Raw genomic sequence first — 23,166 nt, 5'->3', positions numbered from 1 at the left:
AAGGTTTAAAGGTAGCACACAAGCAATTCACTTTGGAGTGACGGTGAAATACCACATATAGGTAGGTATGGTGGACACAATTGGTACTTTCGTTTTTGGGAGTTGGATGCACGAGTAGAGTTCATACTCAGTACAGGCGAAGGCTAGCAAAAGACTGGGAGCGACCAACTAAGAGACCAATAATGGACATAATCATGCATAGCGACAAAACATTATTAATCAAAGCATAAAGTGATATTACAAGTCAAAAGTTGAATGATCACAGAAGCTTTAGGTGACTGGTTTGTAGCCATAACATGGTGTAAGCATGTGCCAAGTCAACCCAATTAAAGCATCAAAGGAGAATACCACAATATTTTGCTTTTGTATGATGGAAACAACACATAATTCTTTCAATGGCACATTAAGCACTCTCAGCTATTTGAGACAAGTCATGCTACAACAATAACTACTAAGCATATAATTAAAATAACATCTAACATGAAATGATAAAGTCTAAGCTACAGTCTAAACAAGCTTCCTTTTGCACCACTATAAGCATGAAACATCTTACTCGTCTCCAACACCAATCAATTTATTTGAAAAAACTCTCATAGATAATAATCAATAAAGACAAGAGAGCTAATCATACCTAACCAAAGAAAACTAGCAAGCTCTGAACAAAATACGAGTGGAAAACAAGAGCTAAACGCAGTACTAGCAAAAGAGAACACTCACAGAACAATAAGGGTGAAAACTAGAGTGTTCTATGCAATGAAAATGAAGTGTGTCATCTCTCCCACACAAGAATGCTAGGATCCAACCAAGTTGATTACAGCAAACAAAACAAAATAAAACTAAAAATAAAATAAAGACGCTCCAAGCACATAGCATATGAAGCAATAAAAATATAGTGTCTTGAAAGATGATCTGGTATTTTTGTTGATGAAGAAGGGGATGCCTTGGGCATCCCCAAGCTTTGAAGCTTGTACCTCTTGGATATTTCTTTGGGTGACATGGGCATCCCCAAGCTTGAGCTTTTGCCTGTCCTTCATCTCATCACATCACTCCCTACACTTGAAAACTTCCTTCATACAAAACTTCACACAATTTTCATTAGCAGCACTAGTGCAATCAAAATAAAAAATCCACTTTGGTTCAGTTCTAACATATTCCAAACATCCATTAAAACATTATCTATTGTAGCAACTTCTTCAAAAAGCTCTTTCTCTTAAAAGAACTCAAAAAGAAAGAGATTAAGAGGCAAATGCAAATAGTGTCAGAAATCTTTCAAAACAGAACAATAGGTAAGGATATATTTTTTTAGAAAATCCTCTGTTAATCAAATTGAAAAGTGCAAAACTAACGAAATTTAGTTAATAACCTGGGGAAATGCTAAAAAATTATCAGATCAATATGACATTCTGGTTCGGAATACGATTTTTATTGGTGACAGCACAAAATCTGTATCAGGACAGCAACTTCCCCGAATCTTACCTTCTTCTTATTAGAGGCTATCCTTGGCACAAAAACGAAATAAAAAGGATAAGGAGAGGTTGTTACAGAGGTAACGAATTCCAAAACTTAACAAAAGAAAAGTTACAGAAATAAAACGTGGGTTATCTCCCAAGAGTGCTTTTCTTTAACGCCTTTCAGCTAGGCTCAGTAATTTGCTCAAAATATGAATTGAAGTAAAAGATAGCATCAAGAATAAAATATAAAACAAATTTAAGTCTAACCCACTTCCTATGAAAAATAATCTTGTAAAGAAACAAGTCATGGAAGCACAAAGCAAGAAGCATAGAAAATCAAAACAAGTGCAACTTCAAAATTTTCAACATAATTAAAGAGGTGAAACTTAATACTGTTGAGATACATAAAACCATATTCCCTCTCTCATAATAACTTTCAGTAGCATCATGAATCAAATTAACGATATAACTATCACATAAAACATTCTTATCATGAGCCACATGCATAAAATAATTATTACTCCCCACATAAGCATAGTCATTCTTATTAATTGTAGTGGGAGGAAATTTAACAAAATAGCTATCATTATTATTCTCATCACCATAATCATCAAATGTAGGAGGCATATTGTAATCACAATTAATTTTCTCCTCGATAGTAGGTGGACTGAAAATAACATAATCATCATTGTAATCATCATATATTGGAGGCATAGAATGATCGTAGCAAATTTCCTCCTCTAAAGCTGGGGAACCAAAAAGATCATTTTCATAAAAGCTCGCTTCCCCAAGCTTAGACTTTTCCATAGCATTAGCAATAACGGTGTTCAAAGCATTCATACTAATAACATTGCTATTACCATGCAAATAAACTTCCATAGGTTTTTTAATTTTCTCTTCAAACACCTCATGTCTAAATACTATAAAGCTCACTAATTTTGTTGTTGTTTTCCATTAAGCCTAACTAGTGAAAATAAAAACAAGAAATAAAAAGATATAATTGCAAAATCTAAAGGAAATAACTTCGAGCACTCACCAGCAACTAGAAGACCTAGAAGCCAGAGGATGTGAGTACCTTTTACCTTACCTCCCCGGCAACGGCGTCAGAAAAGAGCTTGATGTCTACGTACGCTTCTATCCGTGTAGACAGTGTTGGGCCTCCAAGTGCAGAGGTTTGTAGAACAACAGCAAGTTTCCCTTAAGTGGATCACCCAAGGTTTATCGAATTCAGAGAGATAGAGGTCAAAGATATCCCTCTCAAGCAACCCTGCAATTACGATACAAGAAGTCTCTTGTGTCCCCAACACACCCAATACACTTATCAGGTGTATAGGTGCACTAGTTCGGCGAAGACATAGTGAAATACAAGTAATATGAATGATTATAAGTAGTAATTGCAATCTGAAATAAAAATGGCAGCAAGCAAACATGTAGCAGAACTGGTTGTAAACGGTGTTTCAATGCTTAGAAACAAGGCCTATGGATCATACTTTCACTAGTGGACACTCTCAACAATGATATCATAATTGAATACATAAATATCATCTCTTCACTATGCTACTCTGAACCACTCTCAGGTTGGATAACGAATACCAATTCACCGCGTAGGGCTGCATAAGCACTCCTTAAAGTTCGTGTTCCCAATCTAAGGGCGCCCCGCGCTGTCACTTTGAGCATCTAAAGATAGTACTGACAAGACACCACAATTCATAAGTATTTCTGTAAAATTAAGCCTAAGAGACACGCACGGTATGCACACTGCCACCTTCACACCGTGGGACAAGGTGTCTCCGGAGATCACATAATAAAACCACTTGAGTAGCATAATAGTTGAAGAATAACATCTACTTATTCAACTAGATTACAAAGCTCAGGATCACATAAAGATCATACCATGGGAGAGAGATATAGACCACATAGCTACCGGTAAAGCCCTTAGCCTCGGGGGAGAACTACTCCCTCCTCATCATGGGAGTCAGCAACAGCGATGGAGATGGCGGTGGAGTCGATGGAGATGACTCCGGGTGCAATTTCCCGTCCCGGCAGGGTGCCGGAATAGAGACTTTCTATCCCCAAAACTTGTCTTCGATGGAGGCAGAGCTAAAGAACTTTCCGTGGGCGGAGGATGATTTATTTATGGTTTTCACGTCGGGTGGCAATTTATAGACGGAAGGGCGAGGTCGGTGGGTGCCCGAGGGTCCCACACCACCCCTAGGCGCGGCCAGGGGCTGGGCCGCACCTAGGACATGTGTGGCCGCCTCCTGGCACCTCTTCGTCTCTCCTCTGGACTCCGTCTTCGTTACAGTAAAATAGGAACTTTGGCCTTTGTTTCCTCTAATTCTGAGAATATTTTCTGTACAACTTTTCTGGAATACAAAACAACAGAAAATAGGAAACTAGCACTGTGGCATCTTGTTAGTAGGTTAGTTCCAGAAAATGCATAAAAGTGCAACAAAGTGTAAACAAAACATATAGAAATTGGTATAAAACAAGCATGCAGCATCAAAAATTATAGATACCGTTTGCAACGATCATTACAACACTAACTCCATGAGCCGCGGAAAACGAGGAAGTTACTGTGTCGCATGCCGGTCGTTTTGTTTCTCACGCGGTCGTGGGAGTCAAATCAAGCGACATGGCACATGCCACCGCTCATCATCATGAGGCATGCCCACAAATGAATGTTCATATCAAGCATCTTTGCAGGGCGTAGTCGATCGAGCACACCATCATCGTCAGCATTGAAATCATGGTTTGTTCAAATTTCAAGGTAGACAAGAAAAAATTATCGACTGAATGTTTCATCATCCTACTCCTATTGGAAGCGCTGAACGTGTACTTGGCGAAAGAGATTTTTTGAAAGGCTATTTTGAGCCTATGCTCCAGTACACATAGTCGAGGATAGCCTCGAGGTCTACTCCCATCGGGAGCGCTGATCGCGCACCCGAAAAGATGACCAGCGTCCACGAGCACAAGTAAGTTTTTCATATGTATTTAAATTTTTTCTTGTGTGCAGGATTTTTGAGCCTATGCTCAGTTACAAGTACTTGAGGATAGCCTCGGGGGCTACTCCCATCGGGAACTCTGAACGCTCACTCGATAAAACAATTAATATCATGCATAAAGTGAGCGGACATACTTCGAGCCTATACTTGACTACAAGTACTTGAGTATAGCCTCGGGGGCTACTCCCATCGGGAGCGCTGAACGCGCACCCGATAGAAAATCAAGATCTGACAAGTATAAGAATCAAACAAGATATGAAGTAAAGTTTCGAATACATGTTCAAGTGGTAAACACTTAACGAACATTACTCCGTCCTTCACTCCCATCGGGAGTGTGTGCATTCAAAATAACTTCAACCCGACAACTTTGGGTAATCCAAGAGCCAAACTTGGCATCCGATAAATAAATAATCCCTGGATTCGTCCTGTGAGGACTAGCACCACCACAGACTGCGCTCTGCTAGAAATATCCACGTCGTCGTTGATGTGATGAAAAATCTTGACGGGCGCATGAGGTTCCTTTGCGTAATATTTGTTGGAATTCAGAACTCGATAAGTCCTCCGTGGTCCGGGCTGAATTACACCAGTTATCCAGATTCGTGTCCGGGGACTCGAGTTTGAAGTAGGATTACTTGTATTTGCTTAGGAAATTAACTGATTCCCAATCTTTCGGATGCATCAGTCTTGTTTCCAAATATCCCTATGATTAAAGTATTCGTCTGCACAGAAAACAAATGAAATATTGACTTTGTGTTCAAAATGAAGTCAAATGTCCTGAGACTCGACCCGAGTCTACGACTCGAGTAGAGTCTTGGGGGCTACTGACATGGGTATGCCTTATTGGGTCCTTAGCATTGACGTCCCTGCTGCAAAGTCCGGGAAGGAAGAGAAAATCCCATGAAGACATCTATACGAAGCCAAAGATCGTGATACTATGTAGAACAGGAAAGCTAGGACCATATCAGGCGAAACCAACATATATCATGTAAACGACCTCGAGGTGGACTCTGAGACATAGCCCGCTATATAAGGGATAGGAGGAGCCACCGAGGGGGAGAGATTCAATCATAGACAACACTCTCTACCCTAGTTTTCATACAATATAATCTCAGCGATTTGCCCTTGATCATACTTTTCATCAGTAGCCTAGTTTAGCTGACCGGTTTGTTGATTCGCCAGTATCCTCCTTCCTAGAAACCCAAGTCCATCATCATGGGCATTGACAAGGTTAACCCTTTGTCGGGACGTGTCCAGTTGTGTCAGTGAGTGGCATGAAATACTTTGTGACTTTTATTAATTGCTATTGCAGAATGAATTGGTTTTATCTTATGTGTCATAAAGATGAAGTGTTCACATGCTTTCAGAGTTTTTGTGCCTATGTGAAAAATCAGTTCAGGTACAAGTGCGGGTGATTATGATGATAATGGTAGTGAATATATCAAAAAAAAAATGATGCTTTCTTATCTTCACAAGGTATACTGCACCAGACTTCATGTCCTGATACCCCTCCCAGAATGGAGTTGTTGAGCGGAAGAATAGGCACATTCTTGAAGTTGCTCGATCTCTCATGATTACCATGAATGTACCCAAATTCCTATGGAGTGAGGCAGTTATGACAGCTACCTATTTGATCAACAGAATGCCTTCAAAGATATTGGGTATGCACACTCCATGCCAACTTCTTCTTAATGGAAATGTCGTTGTTGTCCCACCAATACTCTTTCGTTGTACATGTTTTGTTAGGGATCACAGGCCCCATGTTGGCAAGTTAGATCACTGGGCCATTAAATGTATTTTATTGGTTATTCCTCCGGACAAAAAGTACAAATGTTGGAGTCCCATATAAAGGGGAACATTTGTAAGCATGGATGTTACGTTTCGCAAGTCAGAACTTTTTTATGGCAGCACGAATGATCTAAGTGGCTTGTTCCAGGGTCTTGACCATCCTAGTAATGCTCAAGAGGGGAGAAGGTTGGAAAAAATGATTTTCAACAGCAACGAGGTGGCGACCAACACCAACATCAACAAATTCCTATTGTTGCGGAGATTCCTGGAATTCTTGGGAGACCTGCACCACCTGGCAGATCTGTACCACCACAAAGATGGTTGAAGAATCCACTTGTGTACTCCATAAGACGGGTACCGAGGGAACAAGTAGATGAGCAGGAGAAGCAACAAACCAGGGTCAACCCACTGAACATAAAAAGTCAATCTCAGGCTCCATCCAATACTAGTTTAGACATGCCAATTGCAATAAGGAAAGGTCGGGGAAGGTTGGGCCAATAAAGCGACATGGTTATGATGACTATGACATAGGAAATTATATCTCCTATAAGGCGTTATTAGCCTCTTTTCGGGCTTTTTTTGCCTCGCTGCAATCTGTATCTATTCTTAAGGATTGGAAGGCAACCAACTTGGACCCAAGATGGTGCAATGCATTGATGGAAGAATTAGAGGCTTTGGAAAAAAACATGGGAGCTGACATATCTCCTAGAAGGAAAGAATGCCGTCGGTTGTAAGTGGATCTATATAGTAAAACAAAATACAAAAGGAAAGGTGGAGAGATATAAAGCAAGATTTGTGGCAAAAGGATATAGTCAGACTTATGGCATTGATTATTATGAGACCTTTGCCCCAGTGGTAGAAATGAGCATTGTTAGAATATTTATCTCTTAGATAGCAAACTTCAGAAGACCCTTGCATCAACTTAATGTCAACAATGCCTTTTTGCATGGTGATCTACAAGAATAGGTGTATATGGAGGTGCCACCGGGATTTGTCGCACCTCAAACTGAAGGGGATGTATGCAAGCTAAACAAATCACTATATGGGCTCATACAATCCCTAAAGGTTTAGACAAGTTGTGTGTGGCATGGGATATGGTCAATGCAATGGAGATCATACCTTATTTCATAGACATTTTGAACAGAAAATCACTATTCTTGCAGTGTATGTTGATGATATTATTAACACGAGAGATGATAATGTGGAAATAAAAAACTGAAAGAATGCTTGAGTAAGCCTTTGGGGTAAAAGACATGGGAAAACTTAAATACTTAAGTTGCAAGATCTTGAAAAGGGGTATCACAATGATCTCTATCACAATCTCAGAGAAAGTATGCCCTTGATATGTTAGATGACATGGACATGTTGGGATGTCATGCAGCTTCAACTCCTATTGACCAAAATAATAAAGTCACAAGATGAACCCATAGACGTGGAGAAATATCAAAAACTTGTTGAAAGACTAATCTACTTATGCCACACAAGGCTAGATATATCATATGCAGCGAGTGTAGTGAGTCACTATATGCATGAACCCAAGGATGGACACTTCAAAGCAGCTCAAAGAATCTTGAGATACTTAAAGTGGACTCCAGAAAAAGGATTACGGTTTAAAAGTAATGGACATCTGAATGTATATGTATATTGTGATGCAGATTGGACTAGCTGCTTAGATGATCGAAGATCTACCTTATGCTTTTGTTGGAGGAACCTTGGTGTCATGGAGAAGCAAGAAATAGTCTTCTGTCTCAAAATCAATGGCCGAAGTAAAGTATAGGGCTATGTCACAAGGCCTTAGTGAAATGTTGCGGGTAAGAAACCTCCTAAGTAAACTGAAAGTGTTAAGGGAAGGAAGTTTGAATGTGGTGTGATAATATATCTGTCATAAACATAGCAAACAATCATGGCTAACATGATCGAACCAAACATACTGTCTGACAAAAGAGTTGGGGACGGCGTTTTAATCTTGAATGTGCCAAGATAGAAATGATTGACATTTATCACCGTCGAATAACAGCTGGAGATGTTTTTTTATAACCTGCTAGGCCTTCTTCATGTTCTATTTGGCCCATTTGGCTCAGCCCATTTTCTATACTATATAAGGTGCTTCCACCCAACTACCCAATGTTCTCTGAACAAACAACAAGAGAGAGTTCCTCCCCCAGCAACCCTAACCAAGGTTAGGACCTCAACTTTGTCCTCGTAGACAAAGGAGTGCAAACTTGTCTATCATATGAATACATAATGTTTATCACATTCTTCACAATTAAAAACAATGGCTTGAACAATTCCACAAGATATTTTTGTGTTGCTCCGTAGCATGCACAGGCACTTCGCTAGTATATGCCAATACAACCAGACACGAACTCACTTTTGCAGCCAAGCAAGATGCCTTAGTAGTTTGCAGCCAAGCAACATGCATTAGTAGTTTTAAAACCTCTCAGCACCACTTTCACTAGATCACAATTCTGTGCAAGGTCCTAAAACACTGTCATAGTGGTATACATATCATGTAAAACACGGTACTCAGGCACTCCTTATAGAATTTCTACATGACGTAAGATTTCCACACCAGTAACCTTTGAACCAAAAACACCCAGGGAATCTGGTTCAAACAGTTCGATTTTCAGAGGAGGTGTTTTACTACAGCATAATCTCTTGCACAGTGGAGACTTGGATAGTACCAAAATGGATCAGGCACCGGCCAGCTGTCATTGAAGAATGTTCCATAAATCAACTATTGGATAATGAACATGAACCAAATAATACTGAGATACATCACATGAAATACCTATTGCAAGCATCTTCTTCTGCAGCCCCTGGAGTAACAGTCCTACATAGACCAAAATATAGTTTTAACATCCAAATAACCAACTTAGCTTAATTGTCGGTGTCCCAATTTTACATCAAAAAACAACCCAATTAGCTCAATTTGGCGATTAAAAAAACATTGATGCCATATGACATCATCATCATTGGCTTAGCAAGTGTCGTACCGAGGAGAATGAGAGTAGGGAGACAAGACAAAGACAAGCAACCATAGCCCTCAGTAATTGCAGCACATAAATTAAGATAACACAAATACAGTGTAAATATTTATTCAACGAGGTGCAAAAGCAAGAAAGGATACTTATGGATTTCAAAATCGGAACTGAAAATAATGTATAGTAAGAAAAATGATAGATCAACATATACACTAACCACAAACTCTGCTACCATCAATTCAGGATACCATTTGGTCGATTACCAAATTCTATTCTATCCAATGAAAGGATGCGAAAAAGACATCGCTTCATTCTCAAAAGAAGAAATGCAACCCCAAATTCAATAGAAACGATCAAGGTTATCCCATAAGTTCTTATATGACCTAACTAAAAAAGGCCAGCTCTGTGAAAAAGATACCAAACACAGAAATGTTGCTTCTTATATGTCATGAATTGCTTAGTGGGAGCTGTTCTATTAACTGTGCTGCCTAACTGTTGTCTTTAGACTTTACCATTGATAATGATGCTTCTATACTTTAGTCTTCGGGCTTTCATTATCTTTTTTACCGTCCACATCAGGAGATGCTCATTAAATGTTTCTTTACCGACACAGCCCTCAAACAGCTAAGACAAACTGGGCCATCAACAACTAACCAGGTCGTGCTAAGGCATGGAACTATTTACCATGACTGCCATGTAGCTTGCATATTTCTTACTCCAGTTTGGCTTGATGTCACGGGATTATCTTTACCCTTTCTATTCAATGATGTTCATACAAATATGCATGTCCTCCGGAAAACACACACAAAACAGTTTCGTCGCGCATGTTGACTGAATATTATCTAGCAGGGAGAAAGCACTAATGCAAGTGTGGGTTGCAACATGTAAGTTTCGTATTCCTGTTTTCTTCACATGAAATGTATGTTGCGACAAATTGGAAATCTTGTTAAAATTATCTATTGAGCTGATTTTTTTCTACAGCTACAAGCAAGCTTCTGGATGTAACTACACCCTCATTTTGGCTTCTTACCTATGTGCGATATCACAGTGATTTGGTGATTTTTCAGTGTGTTCAGATAAGAATTTGCACGTTTTTGTCAGATTGAACTCTTTTACTTTTCTCCGGATATGCATATTTGGATTAGTTCTACTCTAGCTAATTTATGATTTATCTGCCCTTGCCTCCTATGACTGGCTTAAGTATAATTATTTGTTTCCTTTTCATAATTCCATCACTGAAGTTTAGTGTAATCTCAGACAAGGCCTCTTGCGCTATGGTTTTTAGGCCTCCACCTTGGAAAATCAACGGCTTTAGGCGCCTGAAGTGCCCGCCTAGGCGTTGCTTAGGCGTAGAGCACCCCCCCCCCCCCCCCAACCGCTCTAAGACGCCTTAACGCCTTCAAAACCATGCTTGACGGTAGCATGTATGCTTTCATATTTGTACTCAATGGACCTGATGTGCATAAATTTGAATATGCTCATGATTTATTACTACCCGTTTTCTTAGTTTCGCCAGTATACATTTACTTCGCTCGCACCTGAATACTGTGAACATAAGAAGTACTTGAAAGCTTGTATACACCATACAAAAAAATGAACATAAAAATCATACCCTCTTAGATCAAACTGCCTCAATAGTATGAGAATGATATTACTTGGTAGATAAGGAGTTTCTTCCGTGTCGTAGAAGTTCATGCCAACAATGTCCCCATTAAAATCAACAAGGGGCCCTCCAATCCCAGCCTATTGCAAAAAAAAAATATTGGTGACGCCAAACAAGGGTTACATAGGAAATACAAGATGCAGTATTGATGCAACTACTTAATTCCATCATGCAATATTACAAGAGAAATCAACACAACATACCTTAGTAATTTTACATTTGGAGATCTTGAGCTCTTTGCAATCAAATCTGCTTTGTTTGCCCGTCACAACCCCCCTTGTGGCCATAAATTTGCCTGATTTAAAGACACGACCTAGAGCCACTACCTTGGTTTGAGTCTCTTCAACAAATTTTGCTGGACGGTTACCACGAAAGTCCATGATGCTGACAATAGCAACATTATATTGTAAATTACAATGTTGCAGTATCCCAGCTTTACGTTCTCTATTTGGAAGGCACACTTCGATCTGCAATGTTTTAGTTGGACTTAAAAGCATCTTAATGAAGAAGTAAAAAAGAGCAATTAGTAATGACTAGCTGTACCGACCCTCAAGTTTTTCTCAGTCTTGCCTCCATTTCTAACCAAATTTGCTGAAGTTAGAATTCGTATGGACTGGCCACAGTCTATTAATACACCAGAGCAAGCAAAATATCTTCCTTTATCTACACAGAAAGTAAGTTAAAATAATTAACTAGTAACTAGTGATCAAATAAACAAATATATATGGCATGAGTAATCACCGCTGAATGAAGCAAGTGCGACAACACTTTGAGACATCTTCGAAGCAATTCTTTTTCTAGTTCTTTTCCTCCAGCTATCTCTGCTAAATTCTTCTTCAAAGTCACCTTCCAGATGCATTCCTCCTGGTCACAAACAAGTCACAACAGTTACAAGCTGAGATGAGACGACAGGATAAAGGTGCAAGAGTGAGAAGCAAAAAACAAAATAGTAAGCACGACCAACAGCAACAACTCACCATCAGCATACTTTGGCAAGGGATAACCATCAGACCCTAATGACTTATTTACCACAGCTGTAAAGTCTAACAGAAAAGTTGAAGCCAGTCACGAAAATGTGTAAGCAATGATAAATAAAATCAAAATGAATGCTAGTGCAACAAGGTGAAGAGTTGGTGACTACGAATCATGATCAGCAGTCAAAAACGCTAACTCACCATCAGATGGCCAAGGATCTACAATACGTAGATGCTTACATTTATCTCCAGTGTACTCTGATGCTACAAGATAAAACCATAAAGGGCCACGTATCAGCAATGATCAAAAGTCAACATTAGATTATGATAAAGTGTGCGATAGCTACATATCAGGTGTGACCCTGATTGATTCACCTTGTGGCTCATCAAGTTCATTCTCTTCATCACTCCCACTTGTGCTACTTTCACTTGCAACTACAGAATGGACAATAGATTACCATACAGCACAACATTTATATACTTAAGTGTGAACTTATTAGCAAACCACAAAATAACCTTGCAACACTGACGAGAAACCTACAAATGATGATTGGTAAGCAACATTAGAAAATTTTATAAAGGATAGCCTACTAGTACAGAAAATTAGCAGCCTTAAGAGGTGATTGTGCTTAGCTCACCTTCTGGGCGACGTGTCAAACGTGGTTGTGCTTCACCTCTATTTTTGCTGCAGGATGTTTAGTGAACTCATCATAGTGCATACAGTATTAATATATTTGTTTTTTTCTTGAACATGGCACATACTGGTAAGATTACATGCTTGAAATCTAGCTGACATACCATAACCCAACCTTCCTCAGGTGTTCAAGCAGCTGATCTGTTGGTATATATCGAGTCATGCCGCTATCCAGGTACTCATTCATCCCAATAATATTCCCATCAAAATCAATGAGAGGGCCACCACTTCCATCCTAGCACAAAAATAATGTTTGTACACAAGAAAAAACATAAATTTTGATGCCTCAAAAGACAGTGCATATAATGATATGAAAAAATGAGCGCACCTGTGTGATTTCGCACGTGGATAACATATTCCCTTCATATCCAACCCCACTTGGACGGTCAATGAGTACCCCACTTGAGGCCAGCAATTTTCCTGAGTTGAAACAACGCTTTACAGCCTTGGTATGCGAACCAACTTGCATGTTGTTACTGAGATGTACTGCACGAAGATCAGGGTAGAAAGTAGTAGTGACAACCACCATATTGCATCTCAAATTCAAGTGTTTCAGCCACCCAGTAACAACTTCGTTATTCGGAAGGCACACCTTTATCTGCAGCAAGCAAAACAGGTATACAGCATGATCAGCAGAAGATAATCAAAATCTTAATATGCAAGTACAGAAAAAATGGCAGCAACACAAACCTTTGGTGATGGACGGATGACCTTGCGTTTATCATCTGTTGTTGTGACCAAATTTAACGAAGTGAGAATAGTTGGACCATACGGCCGTTCTTCAATAACTATTCCTGTGCATCTATAATGCATCTTGTCTCCTACACAAGATTGTTATTCCATTCATTTAACTACTGAAGATCAAATACAGACAAGGGAAACTAATGTGCATGCAGTAGTATAATCACCATGAAATGAAGCGAGCAAGACGATGCTTGGGGATAATTTTTCAGAAAGTTCTTGACTGAGATTCTCGGTCATGCATTCACCCAAATCACTCCAGATACTGGATACTTCTTGACTGAGATTCTCGGGCATGCCTTCACCCAAATCACTCGGGGTTCTTGATACTTCTCGACCGAGATTCTCGGTCATGCCTTCGCCCAAATCACTAAAGATTGTAGATACTTCTTTTACTCCTCGTTTTCTAAGTTTTCGACTTCCATCTGAGCCTCTTGTTCTTCGCTTAACCTTGAGCATCGTTCCTGCAAAAACAAGGATCACCGTGAAAGAAAAGAAATGCGATATTTTCTATCTGTGCTTTGAAGACTGTTAAAAAAGCATGCAAGTAAACTATAATTTTGGATAAATAACTGTTGCCAGTGGTAAAAAAAATCTTCACTTAACCTTATATTACTATTCAATTAATTGAACAGTTTAACTTGCAGTGATCAGAAACAAATGTTTCCAGGTATTGAAGTGCAAAAATATAACTAGTTTAATGTGAAGTGACTACCATCTATTACAACATATCAACAGAATATGAGATACATGGACATGTATAAGTGGGGATTCCACCATGCTCGTACTGCCTGCCCCTCCTTCTACAGGCCACACATGTACCGACCACCGCACACAACACTGGAGTCTAGGCTGCTTTTTGGCTGAAGAAACTAAGCCATTACGAAATCAGCCCACCGTTGCAAGCTTGATTAGGCAAGTTGAAAGCAAAAGGAAGAGGCCCAGGGTCCACTTTGTTTGCGCAGCAGCTTCAGCTTTCTGGACTAGAACTCCCCGCAAAACCCAGCGTCTTCACTTCCTGCTTGGGTGAGAATTAGATTATTTTTCTTGTCTTGGACAGAAAACCCTTGTTTGGAAGGAGGGATGGGTGGGATTGCGGGAACCTTTATGTGGGTATATAAGGCTGATTGTAACTATGCTTCAGTCACCAGCATTGGTGGCTAGGCCGGTAGCCTGAAAGAGGACGGCGCAGGCAGTACTAGCACAGCGGAATCTATATGGTACCCACAGTATCGTTGTTATTGCTGTCTAACATAAGGAATTTCTAACATCCTAATCACCGTATTGTTCACACATCACAACAAATTTGCTCACTAAATTGTAAAATCATCTAATAATTGGCAAAAATAGAGACAAAATAACAAGAGAGAAGGAAAACAAAAGAATCATACCTGTTGCTCACGGTGGACGTGTGCTAAGGTGGTGGAGGTGGTGCAGTTCGACCGTACGCGTTTCTGTAGACGGTGCAGCTGATAAAGGAACGGAGGAGGTGGTGCAGGTCGGCCGGCGGAGGAGTGGCCGGAGGAAGAGGTCGAGTGGGGAGGAGATGCTGCAAGTCAGCGGAGGAAGTGGTACAAGTCGTCCGGATGAGGCGTGGATGTCGGTCGGAGAGATCTGGAGAGCGCTAGCGGGTTAACAAGCCGCTATGAATTGCTCTCCGAGGGTGGCGGTCGGCTGTAGGCGGTCGTCAGTCGGCGGTCGTCGGGCGGCGGCGCGCCCAGGAACCCTAGCGCGAACAGAGAAACGAGAGAGCGGGGCAATCTATATTTAGACTGTTTTGCCCTCCCACCAAAATACAACGTACTGTGCCATCGTACCGTTTCGGACGAGCGTCCGTCCGGCATTTTGCAGTTTAACCCTTCATCTCTGTGTTCTGCAGCACCTGACGCCTGGCACGGCACCAGCCCGTCCCCCGTTTCACGTGCCAGGCTCGGCCCGGCACGCCTGCGGCCCGTGAGATGGCGGGCCGTGCCGTGCCGGCACGTGCCCCGACTCCCAGCCCCGGCACGGCACAGAAGGTTGACGGGCCGGCACGTGGGCCCGTTTGGCTGGCAGGGCCGAAAAACAGCGCGTTTTTCTGTATTTTCGTCCTGTTTGCCTGTTTGTAACGTGAAACTGTCCCAAAAAATCGAAAAAAATCAGAAAAAAGTAATATATGAAAATATTTCATATGGGATAAAAAGAGCTTTATTAGATGATGCCTCGTTAAAAAACCTTACATCCCGTGATAAGGAAAAAGAGTACAACCGCTCTAAAAATCTAACTACATTGGCGTTTATCGTTCATGCCTGTTTTGGTGCTTGATCAAGTGGCCAATCCCACCGGCACTAAACAGATTGAAATGTTGGTTGCATGTATTACACACAACTCTACTTCTGTTTACACCATTCTCCACATAATCATGTTTGGTGAAGTGCTCACATACGCGGGATACTCTTCTTCTTCCTCTAACTTGAGCTTCTTCAGCTACTCTTTCAGCATCTTCGTCATCCCTCTGGATATGTTGAGCATGGTGTGTTACCAACTGGCCGCCACTATCTCCATAAGGCAGGATGACATGGCATCGTTTGCACACCGCTACATGCCTTGTAACACCATCCACCTCCTGCTCTTCATATGTGAAGTGTTCCTGAGTGGAAACAGTAATTCTTCTCCCAAATCCGAACATGTCTCAGTTTGTGTGTGAGGAGCAAAGGTGAGGAGTGAGAGGAGTGGAGTGGCTTGAGTTGAGTGTGAGAAATAAGAAGGATGGGATGCCCTATTTATAGGAAAATAATAGAGCTCAGGGGTAATATGGGGACAAAGTTTGTATGGGATAAAATTGGCCTTTATTATTAGTTGCCTCATCAAAACCTTCCGTCTCTAGGAAGTAAAAGAGTACAGCTGGCGCTAAAACTAAAAAGAAAATTACAAAGAAAAGAAGAAAATTACAAAAGAAAAAGATAATTATAAAAGGAAAATAAAATACACCAACTACAACTAATCTTCTGGTTCTTCGCTCCAGCTCATAGATTCGAACGCGGCTACCAGTTCATCATTGTTGGTAGAGTGTTGGGCTCTCCGTTTGGCTAGTTAAGCATCAAATATGTTGAGTTCCATCTAACAGGCATATCTTGATAAAAACTATGGCAAGGTTCATTTATAAGCGCGCAATACCTACCGTAATTAGCAAGACGTGGATTAGAAGCATTCAACCATCCCATTGTTGTGTGCAATTTATCAATGTGTGGTTCTAGATTCTTCAAATCAGTTTTAGCAATAAGATTAACTAGCAAGGAAGGGCGCGGCGGCACGCCGCGCCGACTGTGTAATGCTATGGTAATCATAACTTTAAGGCCACACTTGAATTAACCTTGAGGATAAGTAAATGAGGGCATAGAGAAAGACCGTGAACACTGAGTAGACTTGCTACTTTTGACAATATACATGCTACACAATGTTCTAACTCTATGCACGAACTCTATTTTAGCCACTCTTGAGTCTTCTCCGTCAGATATGTCTACAATATTGGTGTCACCTGTGTAAAGTCAACACGTTTTCTTTGGCTCCCACTCCATTGCCAAGGAAGATGTGATATCGGCAATCCTGACAGGCTTGTCTTTCTGGCGAGAACCTTATCAATGAGTGATCTATTGGTGGTACAAACTTTGCAATAATGCTCTTCTTCAGCTTGATCTAGGCAACGATGTTAGGTGAGAAGTGGGTGGAGTGATATGGCGTTGGTGTGCAATGTACATTGTCAGACAAAAAGGCACATCCTCTTAACATTTAGTAGACACAAAGAGCTTCTAGACAACCTGCAAATTGTGGGTTTGTTTGGATTTGAGCCAAAACTGGTATTACCAAATAAAATTGGCACACCCATGAAATCTGGTTTCTGTAAGTTTGTGTTTAGTTCAACGTCAAAGTTTTGGCTGGCCCCCAGCTCCCCCTCAGTTAAAGTGCACTTTTTGGCCAATTCATGGGCGAGTTCACGGCAGCCAATTCCATCACCAAATAATGGTCTCAATGGTTATAAAGGATATGTGCTTGTTAAGCAGTGGCAAAGCAGCAGCGGTAATAAACCGACTTCATTATATAGCTCATGGAATTGCATTATATAAGCAGTTAATACGGAAGTAGTTACAATGGTTCCGCTGATTAACATGTGCTCTTGAATGCTAACAATCCTGTAGCAAAGTGGGTAATACACCAATCAGTGAATAGTTTGTCCAATTAATAAAAAAATTATGAGTGTGCATTTGAGATTGCAATACTTGACTATCATATTGACAAACAATATAACAATGGTATCTTCAAAATAGGCTCTATGAAGGGCAGCTGCATCAAAGTTGTTGGCATGCTCTCCCCAGGGTGATGATGGCATGATTACAACTTTAAGCAATAATGGAGTGTTACTGCATATGGAATTGTGTGGTGCTTCTGAACTACTGATGCTCACACTGTAAACTGCATCTTGCATCAGTTAAGTGATTGTGTGTTCTTGATTCTTGGCTATGGAATAATGTCTGTTAGAGCAATGACTACTCCGACAATGTATTGTGATATGGAAAGCAGAATTATTTCAGTACATTAGAAGCAAGCCAAGCAGTGGTTGAGAAGTAGAAATATTTGTGGTAGGAAAAAAATGAAGGGTCCAAACAATAAACCATGTGCAACATTCGTCAAGTACCTGATAGAAGATATTATTTCCTATATGCACCTCTAGCACGCTAAATGGATGTGAATCATATGCAAACTGAGAGGAAATCATCAGCAGATGGAGTCGTCGATCTTTGTACAATGAGAAACTCCATTCTATACGGGTGATCTATTATTTTATTTGTCCTTCGTACGTTAGCGACGATGAACATTTCGACCCTTCCTTCAATTGTTCTATGAAATGATCTGTGCGCTTGGCTGGCACACAACCTTCTATCAAGTTTCCCTGAAATGCAAATCGAACCTAAATATTTATTTTGCACAGAAGGTAATTAAGTTCACTGATAGTGAATTCAACAGCAAGAGAAGAAATGTATAAACCTTGATAATGAGGCGCACATATTTTCTCATATATTGGTTCTCTGTGTGCTAAATATTTTGAAAGGCAGTTGTGATAGTCTAGTATTCTCGTTTTGTAAAACTACTTTCCTAACTGGTGTGCCTTGGGAAAATCTGAAAAACGGTTGAACCTGCCTTTTGTGCCATCCTATGGTGACAAAACTATTTATTCTCAGTCCCTTGTGATGACTTTCATACTGATTATTTGTATAGCTTACAAATATGGAATAAATAACAAGTACTGATCTGTGGTTGCATGAGGATAGAAATACTTTTTTTTACAAAGAATGCCATTTTAGTAGTACTAAATAGAGAAGGCATCCTGTAATGTGGAAGCATGGCGGTCATGGATAGCAATATGTCTGTCAGAGGAAAAACAATAAACTATTCTTATGACTTACATGGTTTGTATAGAGAAAAAGGTAGTATACTGTGACAGCCTTTTATTTGTTTGAAAGTACGGATAAGTATATTCAGTGTTCAAATCTTGGAGGAAGTACCTCATGCTCAACAATGATGAAGTCTGGCTTGTATAATATCTGCTTTATTTCCTGATCTCCATATCATCCATAATTATTGCAAGGTAATTTGCATAAATTGAAATAAACTAAGAGAGCATATGCTGGCATTTTGTTGTACGAAATGAACTACATGGTTTCTTATGCACTAAACGACGCGAGAAGAACAGGACAAATACTTTGGAAAACAATGGATGCAGTCGATCTAGATTAGAACATGTGGCACCATGCAAATCAGTCAATTGGAAAACAAAGCATGTTGTTCTGTTATTTCTAATCATCTGATCCTTGTAACAAAAGCCAAAAACAGTGCAGAAACCTGCATTTTCATAATTTTTTCAGTAGCAAAGCTAGTTATGCATCCATACACTTTGATTACATGTGTAGAAACCTGCATTAATCCTTGTAAAAAATTTGATCGCCGTTGACACACCCAATAAATGTGAAGTGTGCACAACTTGATTTTCTGTCACTCAAGTAAGATGCAATAAATTAAGATTTGAGTGGTTCTGATGTTCGGACATGATGCAATGGAAGTGAAAAGTCGACATGTTAAGTACCATTATATGGATATTGCCTGCCACAAAATATAGCATAAATAAACATCGTGGAACAATTCACTAAAGTTACTCATTAATGTCACATAGATGGGAGGAGAAAAACAGTGTGCATATGTGTATGTCTATATTCTCTTTTTAAAGGCCAGGGGCCACCTAGAGACTATTAATAATAGGTTTGATGTTTCAGTTATAGTATGATTCCTTCATACCACCATAATATATATTATGGCTTTGAAAGCAAATATGGTGAAGGTTGTTTACTTTTTAGTAGTGAATCAACTCCTAAACATGGCCATTTTCGTCAATTTGGAACTACAGAAGAGTAAAACTGAAAGCTATAGTGTATGTTTTAAGATGAGACGTATTAGAAATATGTTGTCCTTGGACTTCCAGTACACATAGGTCTATCAATGACGTAAATCTGTAGATACGGTTTGGATGTCTACTCCTACTACCCCAGTGAACGATGACCAAAGCTGTGTAGGTAGAATATGTTGATTTAACTTAAACTCATAATATGACCCATCAAAAACTTTGTATGTTTGCACCTTGAATTTTGTTTAGCATCCTACAAATTGAACACATGTTTTAAGTTGCATGGATGAACATAAAATAAAAATAATGCATTACCATTGTTGTAAATGAAATTGGAAACGGGAAGAAAGAATGATCACAACACTATCATCCTTAAATTATATATGTAAAGTAGTACATGAATAATATTTTGAAATTTGTACATATAGTTGTGGAGTGGATGAAACTGAAATAGACTGGAAGCTTCTTTGAAAGGCTACACTCGGATGCCAATCAACTACTGACAAGTCATGCTTTTGACTAATAATAAAGTAATAATTATAATCGGATAATAGGATTTGGGTGTATTAATCAGTAAGCAAGGCTAGTAATTTTTAAAAATATAATTATTTTCCAAGACAACTACACTGTCGAGCCAGCATAACCAATTGCATACATTTAAGTCAGATGAATGGTTTTTTCACAAAAAAATGGACGATTCATTGACTATTTTTGCGATGATTGATTGTGTCTCTTGATATAAAGAGAGGTTAGTCAAACAGATAGTCCGGTCTACTCCATATTATCTAAAGGTTGCAGTTGGTGCAACCTAGAAACTGAAATATGCATGCAGATCGAGTGGGTGGTTATGAATACAATTATGAATGACAAATATCTGAACCAATATGTAGAGATTCCGCTTGAAGTTTGTAAAATAGAGTGCATCATAGGCTTGTTTTAATAATGGTTTACTCTTCTCAAAAACATCATTGGAATATATCATTTACTATGACAATGCACAAATAAGCTGAATGAGAGGTAGTTACTCAATAAGTTAAGCACATGTCAACTAACAAAAGTCTGGTGAATTATGTAGTAATGTAGTCAATACTAACTGTGGTAAAAGGACTTCTCAGCCCAAAATTGAACATATATACATATTTCTTCAATATTATTGAGGCGTCGTAACTAACTTGTCACTGCAAGTCAGCATGAGAATTTGGCCGTGACATCATCAAAAAGTTAGCATCATTAACCTCAACTATCATAATGAACTTTGCATTCCTAAAACTATTTGTATTTCGAATATAGATTAAACTTAATAGGACAGACGATCTCAACATATATAAGAGTCAAAGCAAGTGATTGAACAATCCATCGATGAGCTAAAATAGATACTATCAGCAGATTCATACCAAGTGAATATGAAGAGAATGGTGGCCATATGAAGTTTGGTCAAGAAGCACAATAGCCTTGTGGCCGTCCCTTTTAGAACCTCATTTGTCGTGTCCCTTGTCTGCCCGGGATCGTTCGCCGGCCCCCTTCATGTCCCCAGCCTTTCCGCTCGCCATCCCTGCACACAAATCAAATCAAATGGCGAGCATCATCATATGTTCTCTCAAGTGCTCGACCAGAGGAGCAATGAAGAATAAACACAAGCGAAAAAACACACTGTGGCGTGAGCTTCGGAGGCAGTGTGATGGGCGGTCTCACATGCAGAATTGATGGTCTGTGCATCTTTGCTAGAGGCGGCCTCCTTGTTGCTGTCATTAAAATTTGAAGTACCTAGAACACAAACAGATAAATTAGACGAAGAAAAATGCCAATGTGCTCTTGGCTCATATACATGTTTCAGATTCGTGAACAATAGACTACATGAAACCATGAGGATAGTGCCATTTGTGTGAAATTAACCTTTTATGTGATTTTGAGTGCACTCAGCATATAAGAAATTAGCTTTCAATAAAGAAAGAAGAAAATGAACATATTAATAACACAATTAGTCGTCTGCTTGCCTACAGAAATTCCCCGCCTCCGGATAACAATATCAATCATGTTGATATCAACTGTATAATTGCCATGTGAATTGGCATGGCTCTCAGAAGTAATAAATTTTTTCAGTAGGAATCCACCAGAAGAAACCATCCATCAGTTGCAGCAATGCCAGGACCACCAACAACACCACCATACGTACATCTTTGATTGTGGAGGTGAAAAGCACAAACCATGGGGAGATGCAACTGGCCAGCCCGCCGTAGCATCAAGAGCACGAAAAAAACCTGCAAAAATCGACCATTAAATAATTGATTGAAAATAAAAAATCAATCGGGAGCACCACATCCAAACAGAAGAGAATTAAGGTCAACACACATCAGCGTACACTTGATTATATGACTCGGGAGCATCACGTACCAGAGAATTAGAAGGAGATGTGGCCTGCAACCTAGGGCGGCTTGGAATCAAAGATACCTTGGCCAAGAGGAGATCTGACCTAGAGAACTGAAGCTATATGCAGCTAGAGAACTCCAATCCCAGGGGAAACCACAAAGAAAGTAGGTTCTCCCATCACTAGATCTATCCGATTTGTGTGAGAAAAGAAAAGTGAGACAGAGGGATATGAGTTGGGAAGCACACGTCTCTATATCTCTATACCTAGAAAAGAAGAGGAGCACCAGGATGAACATGTAACCAGCCAATAAATCAAGGGAAGTGAAAAGTGGTGGTATGGGAGGAAGGGGACTGGGAAGATCAGAGGGCGGCACCACAGCTCTGCTGCTCGGTCAGTAGGCTGGCCACGCTCAGGGGTGCCGGTGGCCGCGGGGAGTGTAGAGCAGGGCACGGTCAGGCGCGGCACCTACCCACCGACGCATCTAGCCGCTGGTCGTTGATGGAACCGTGGTCCAGGCGGCTGTATCTAACCTCCTCTCTCCCTGCTTGTCGGCCCGCCTCCACACCGGCGCCATCGCTGCCACCCCAACTGCCTCCCGAGGTCACGCCCCGCCCTGATGCCATGGAGCCGCTGCCTGCTGATGGGGAATAGAAAAGGTGCGGCCCTGTCCCTGCTTGCTGGCCCGTCTCCACGCCGACGACGTCGACCCCGCCCCAACCGCCACACGCTGATCGGCGCGCCCTGGCCCGATGCCATGGTGAAGCCACCTGCTGATGGGGAATAGGGAGGGCGCGCGAGTAGGGGGGCGATGTGGTGCCGTGGAAACGGAAAAGGAGGAGCAGGGCACCGTGGCGGCCATGGAGAGGAAGAGTGAGAGAGAACAACAGGAGAGATGGAGGGTAAATTGGCTCGGGGAAGATGCAGCGGTAAGCGGCGTGGGTGCCGCTTTGACCATCCCAGCAATGCTACAGCCACCTGTGGAAGGACACGAAAGAAACTGTACATGTGTTTTTAAGCCTTTCAATAAATGGTAGAGAGCGCCAAAGTGCCTACAAAAAGTTCTTGCGG

At 40.5% G+C, this 23,166-nt stretch overlaps 1 protein-coding gene and 1 long non-coding RNA gene across 5 annotated transcripts; both read right to left on the bottom strand.

The window, feature by feature from the left end:
• Nucleotides 1–8,524: 8,524 nt before the first annotated feature.
• Nucleotides 8,525–15,009, bottom strand: LOC124658460. Of its 3 annotated transcripts, none has more exons than XM_047196789.1 (16): nt 14,689–15,009; nt 13,465–13,761; nt 13,247–13,377; nt 12,885–13,154; nt 12,661–12,791; nt 12,501–12,547; nt 12,379–12,399; nt 12,238–12,297; nt 12,064–12,126; nt 11,866–11,931; nt 11,630–11,752; nt 11,436–11,551; nt 11,092–11,355; nt 10,838–10,968; nt 9,033–9,074; nt 8,525–8,949 (listed from the first exon to the last, which is right to left on the bottom strand). In XM_047196789.1, the coding sequence occupies exons 2-16, from the start codon at nt 13,754–13,756 to the stop codon at nt 8,868–8,870; spliced, it is 1,839 nt and encodes a 612-aa protein (XP_047052745.1). In that variant the 5' UTR covers nt 13,757–13,761; nt 14,689–15,009; the 3' UTR covers nt 8,525–8,867. The 3 variants fall into 3 exon arrangements, with proteins under 3 accessions (XP_047052745.1, XP_047052746.1, XP_047052747.1); XM_047196790.1 differs by having other exon boundaries at nt 12,064–12,120; XM_047196791.1 differs by lacking the exon at nt 12,379–12,399.
• A 2,891-nt stretch (nt 15,010–17,900) lies between these two features.
• Nucleotides 17,901–22,505, bottom strand: LOC124655092. 2 transcript variants are annotated; one of them, XR_006988566.1, is made up of 4 exons: nt 22,122–22,505; nt 21,382–21,988; nt 18,838–21,282; nt 17,901–18,224 (listed from the first exon to the last, which is right to left on the bottom strand). It is a non-coding gene; the product is annotated as an uncharacterized LOC124655092 (long non-coding RNA). The 2 variants fall into 2 exon arrangements; XR_006988565.1 differs by having other exon boundaries at nt 18,838–21,988.
• Between the last annotated feature and the right edge of the window lie 661 nt (nt 22,506–23,166).

The sequence above is a fragment of the Lolium rigidum genome, chromosome 5, assembly GCF_022539505.1.
Source record: "Lolium rigidum isolate FL_2022 chromosome 5, APGP_CSIRO_Lrig_0.1, whole genome shotgun sequence".
Classification (NCBI taxonomy): domain Eukaryota; kingdom Viridiplantae; phylum Streptophyta; class Magnoliopsida; order Poales; family Poaceae; genus Lolium; species Lolium rigidum.
Note: the sequence above shows the minus strand (reverse complement) of the source record. Positions and strands in the feature narration are given on the sequence as shown.

Coding starts and splice junctions, on each gene's coding strand:
- LOC124658460 (XM_047196789.1), bottom strand. CDS start 13,756: ATGCTCAAGGTTAAGCGAAGAACAAGAGGCTCAGATGGAAGTCGAAAA. Junction 12,548..12,660: donor CTGAGGAAGGTTGGGTTATG/GTATGTCAGCTA, acceptor AACATCCTGCAG/CAAAAATAGAGGTGAAGCAC. Junction 11,356..11,435: donor AGACTGAGAAAAACTTGAGG/GTCGGTACAGCT, acceptor AAAACATTGCAG/ATCGAAGTGTGCCTTCCAAA.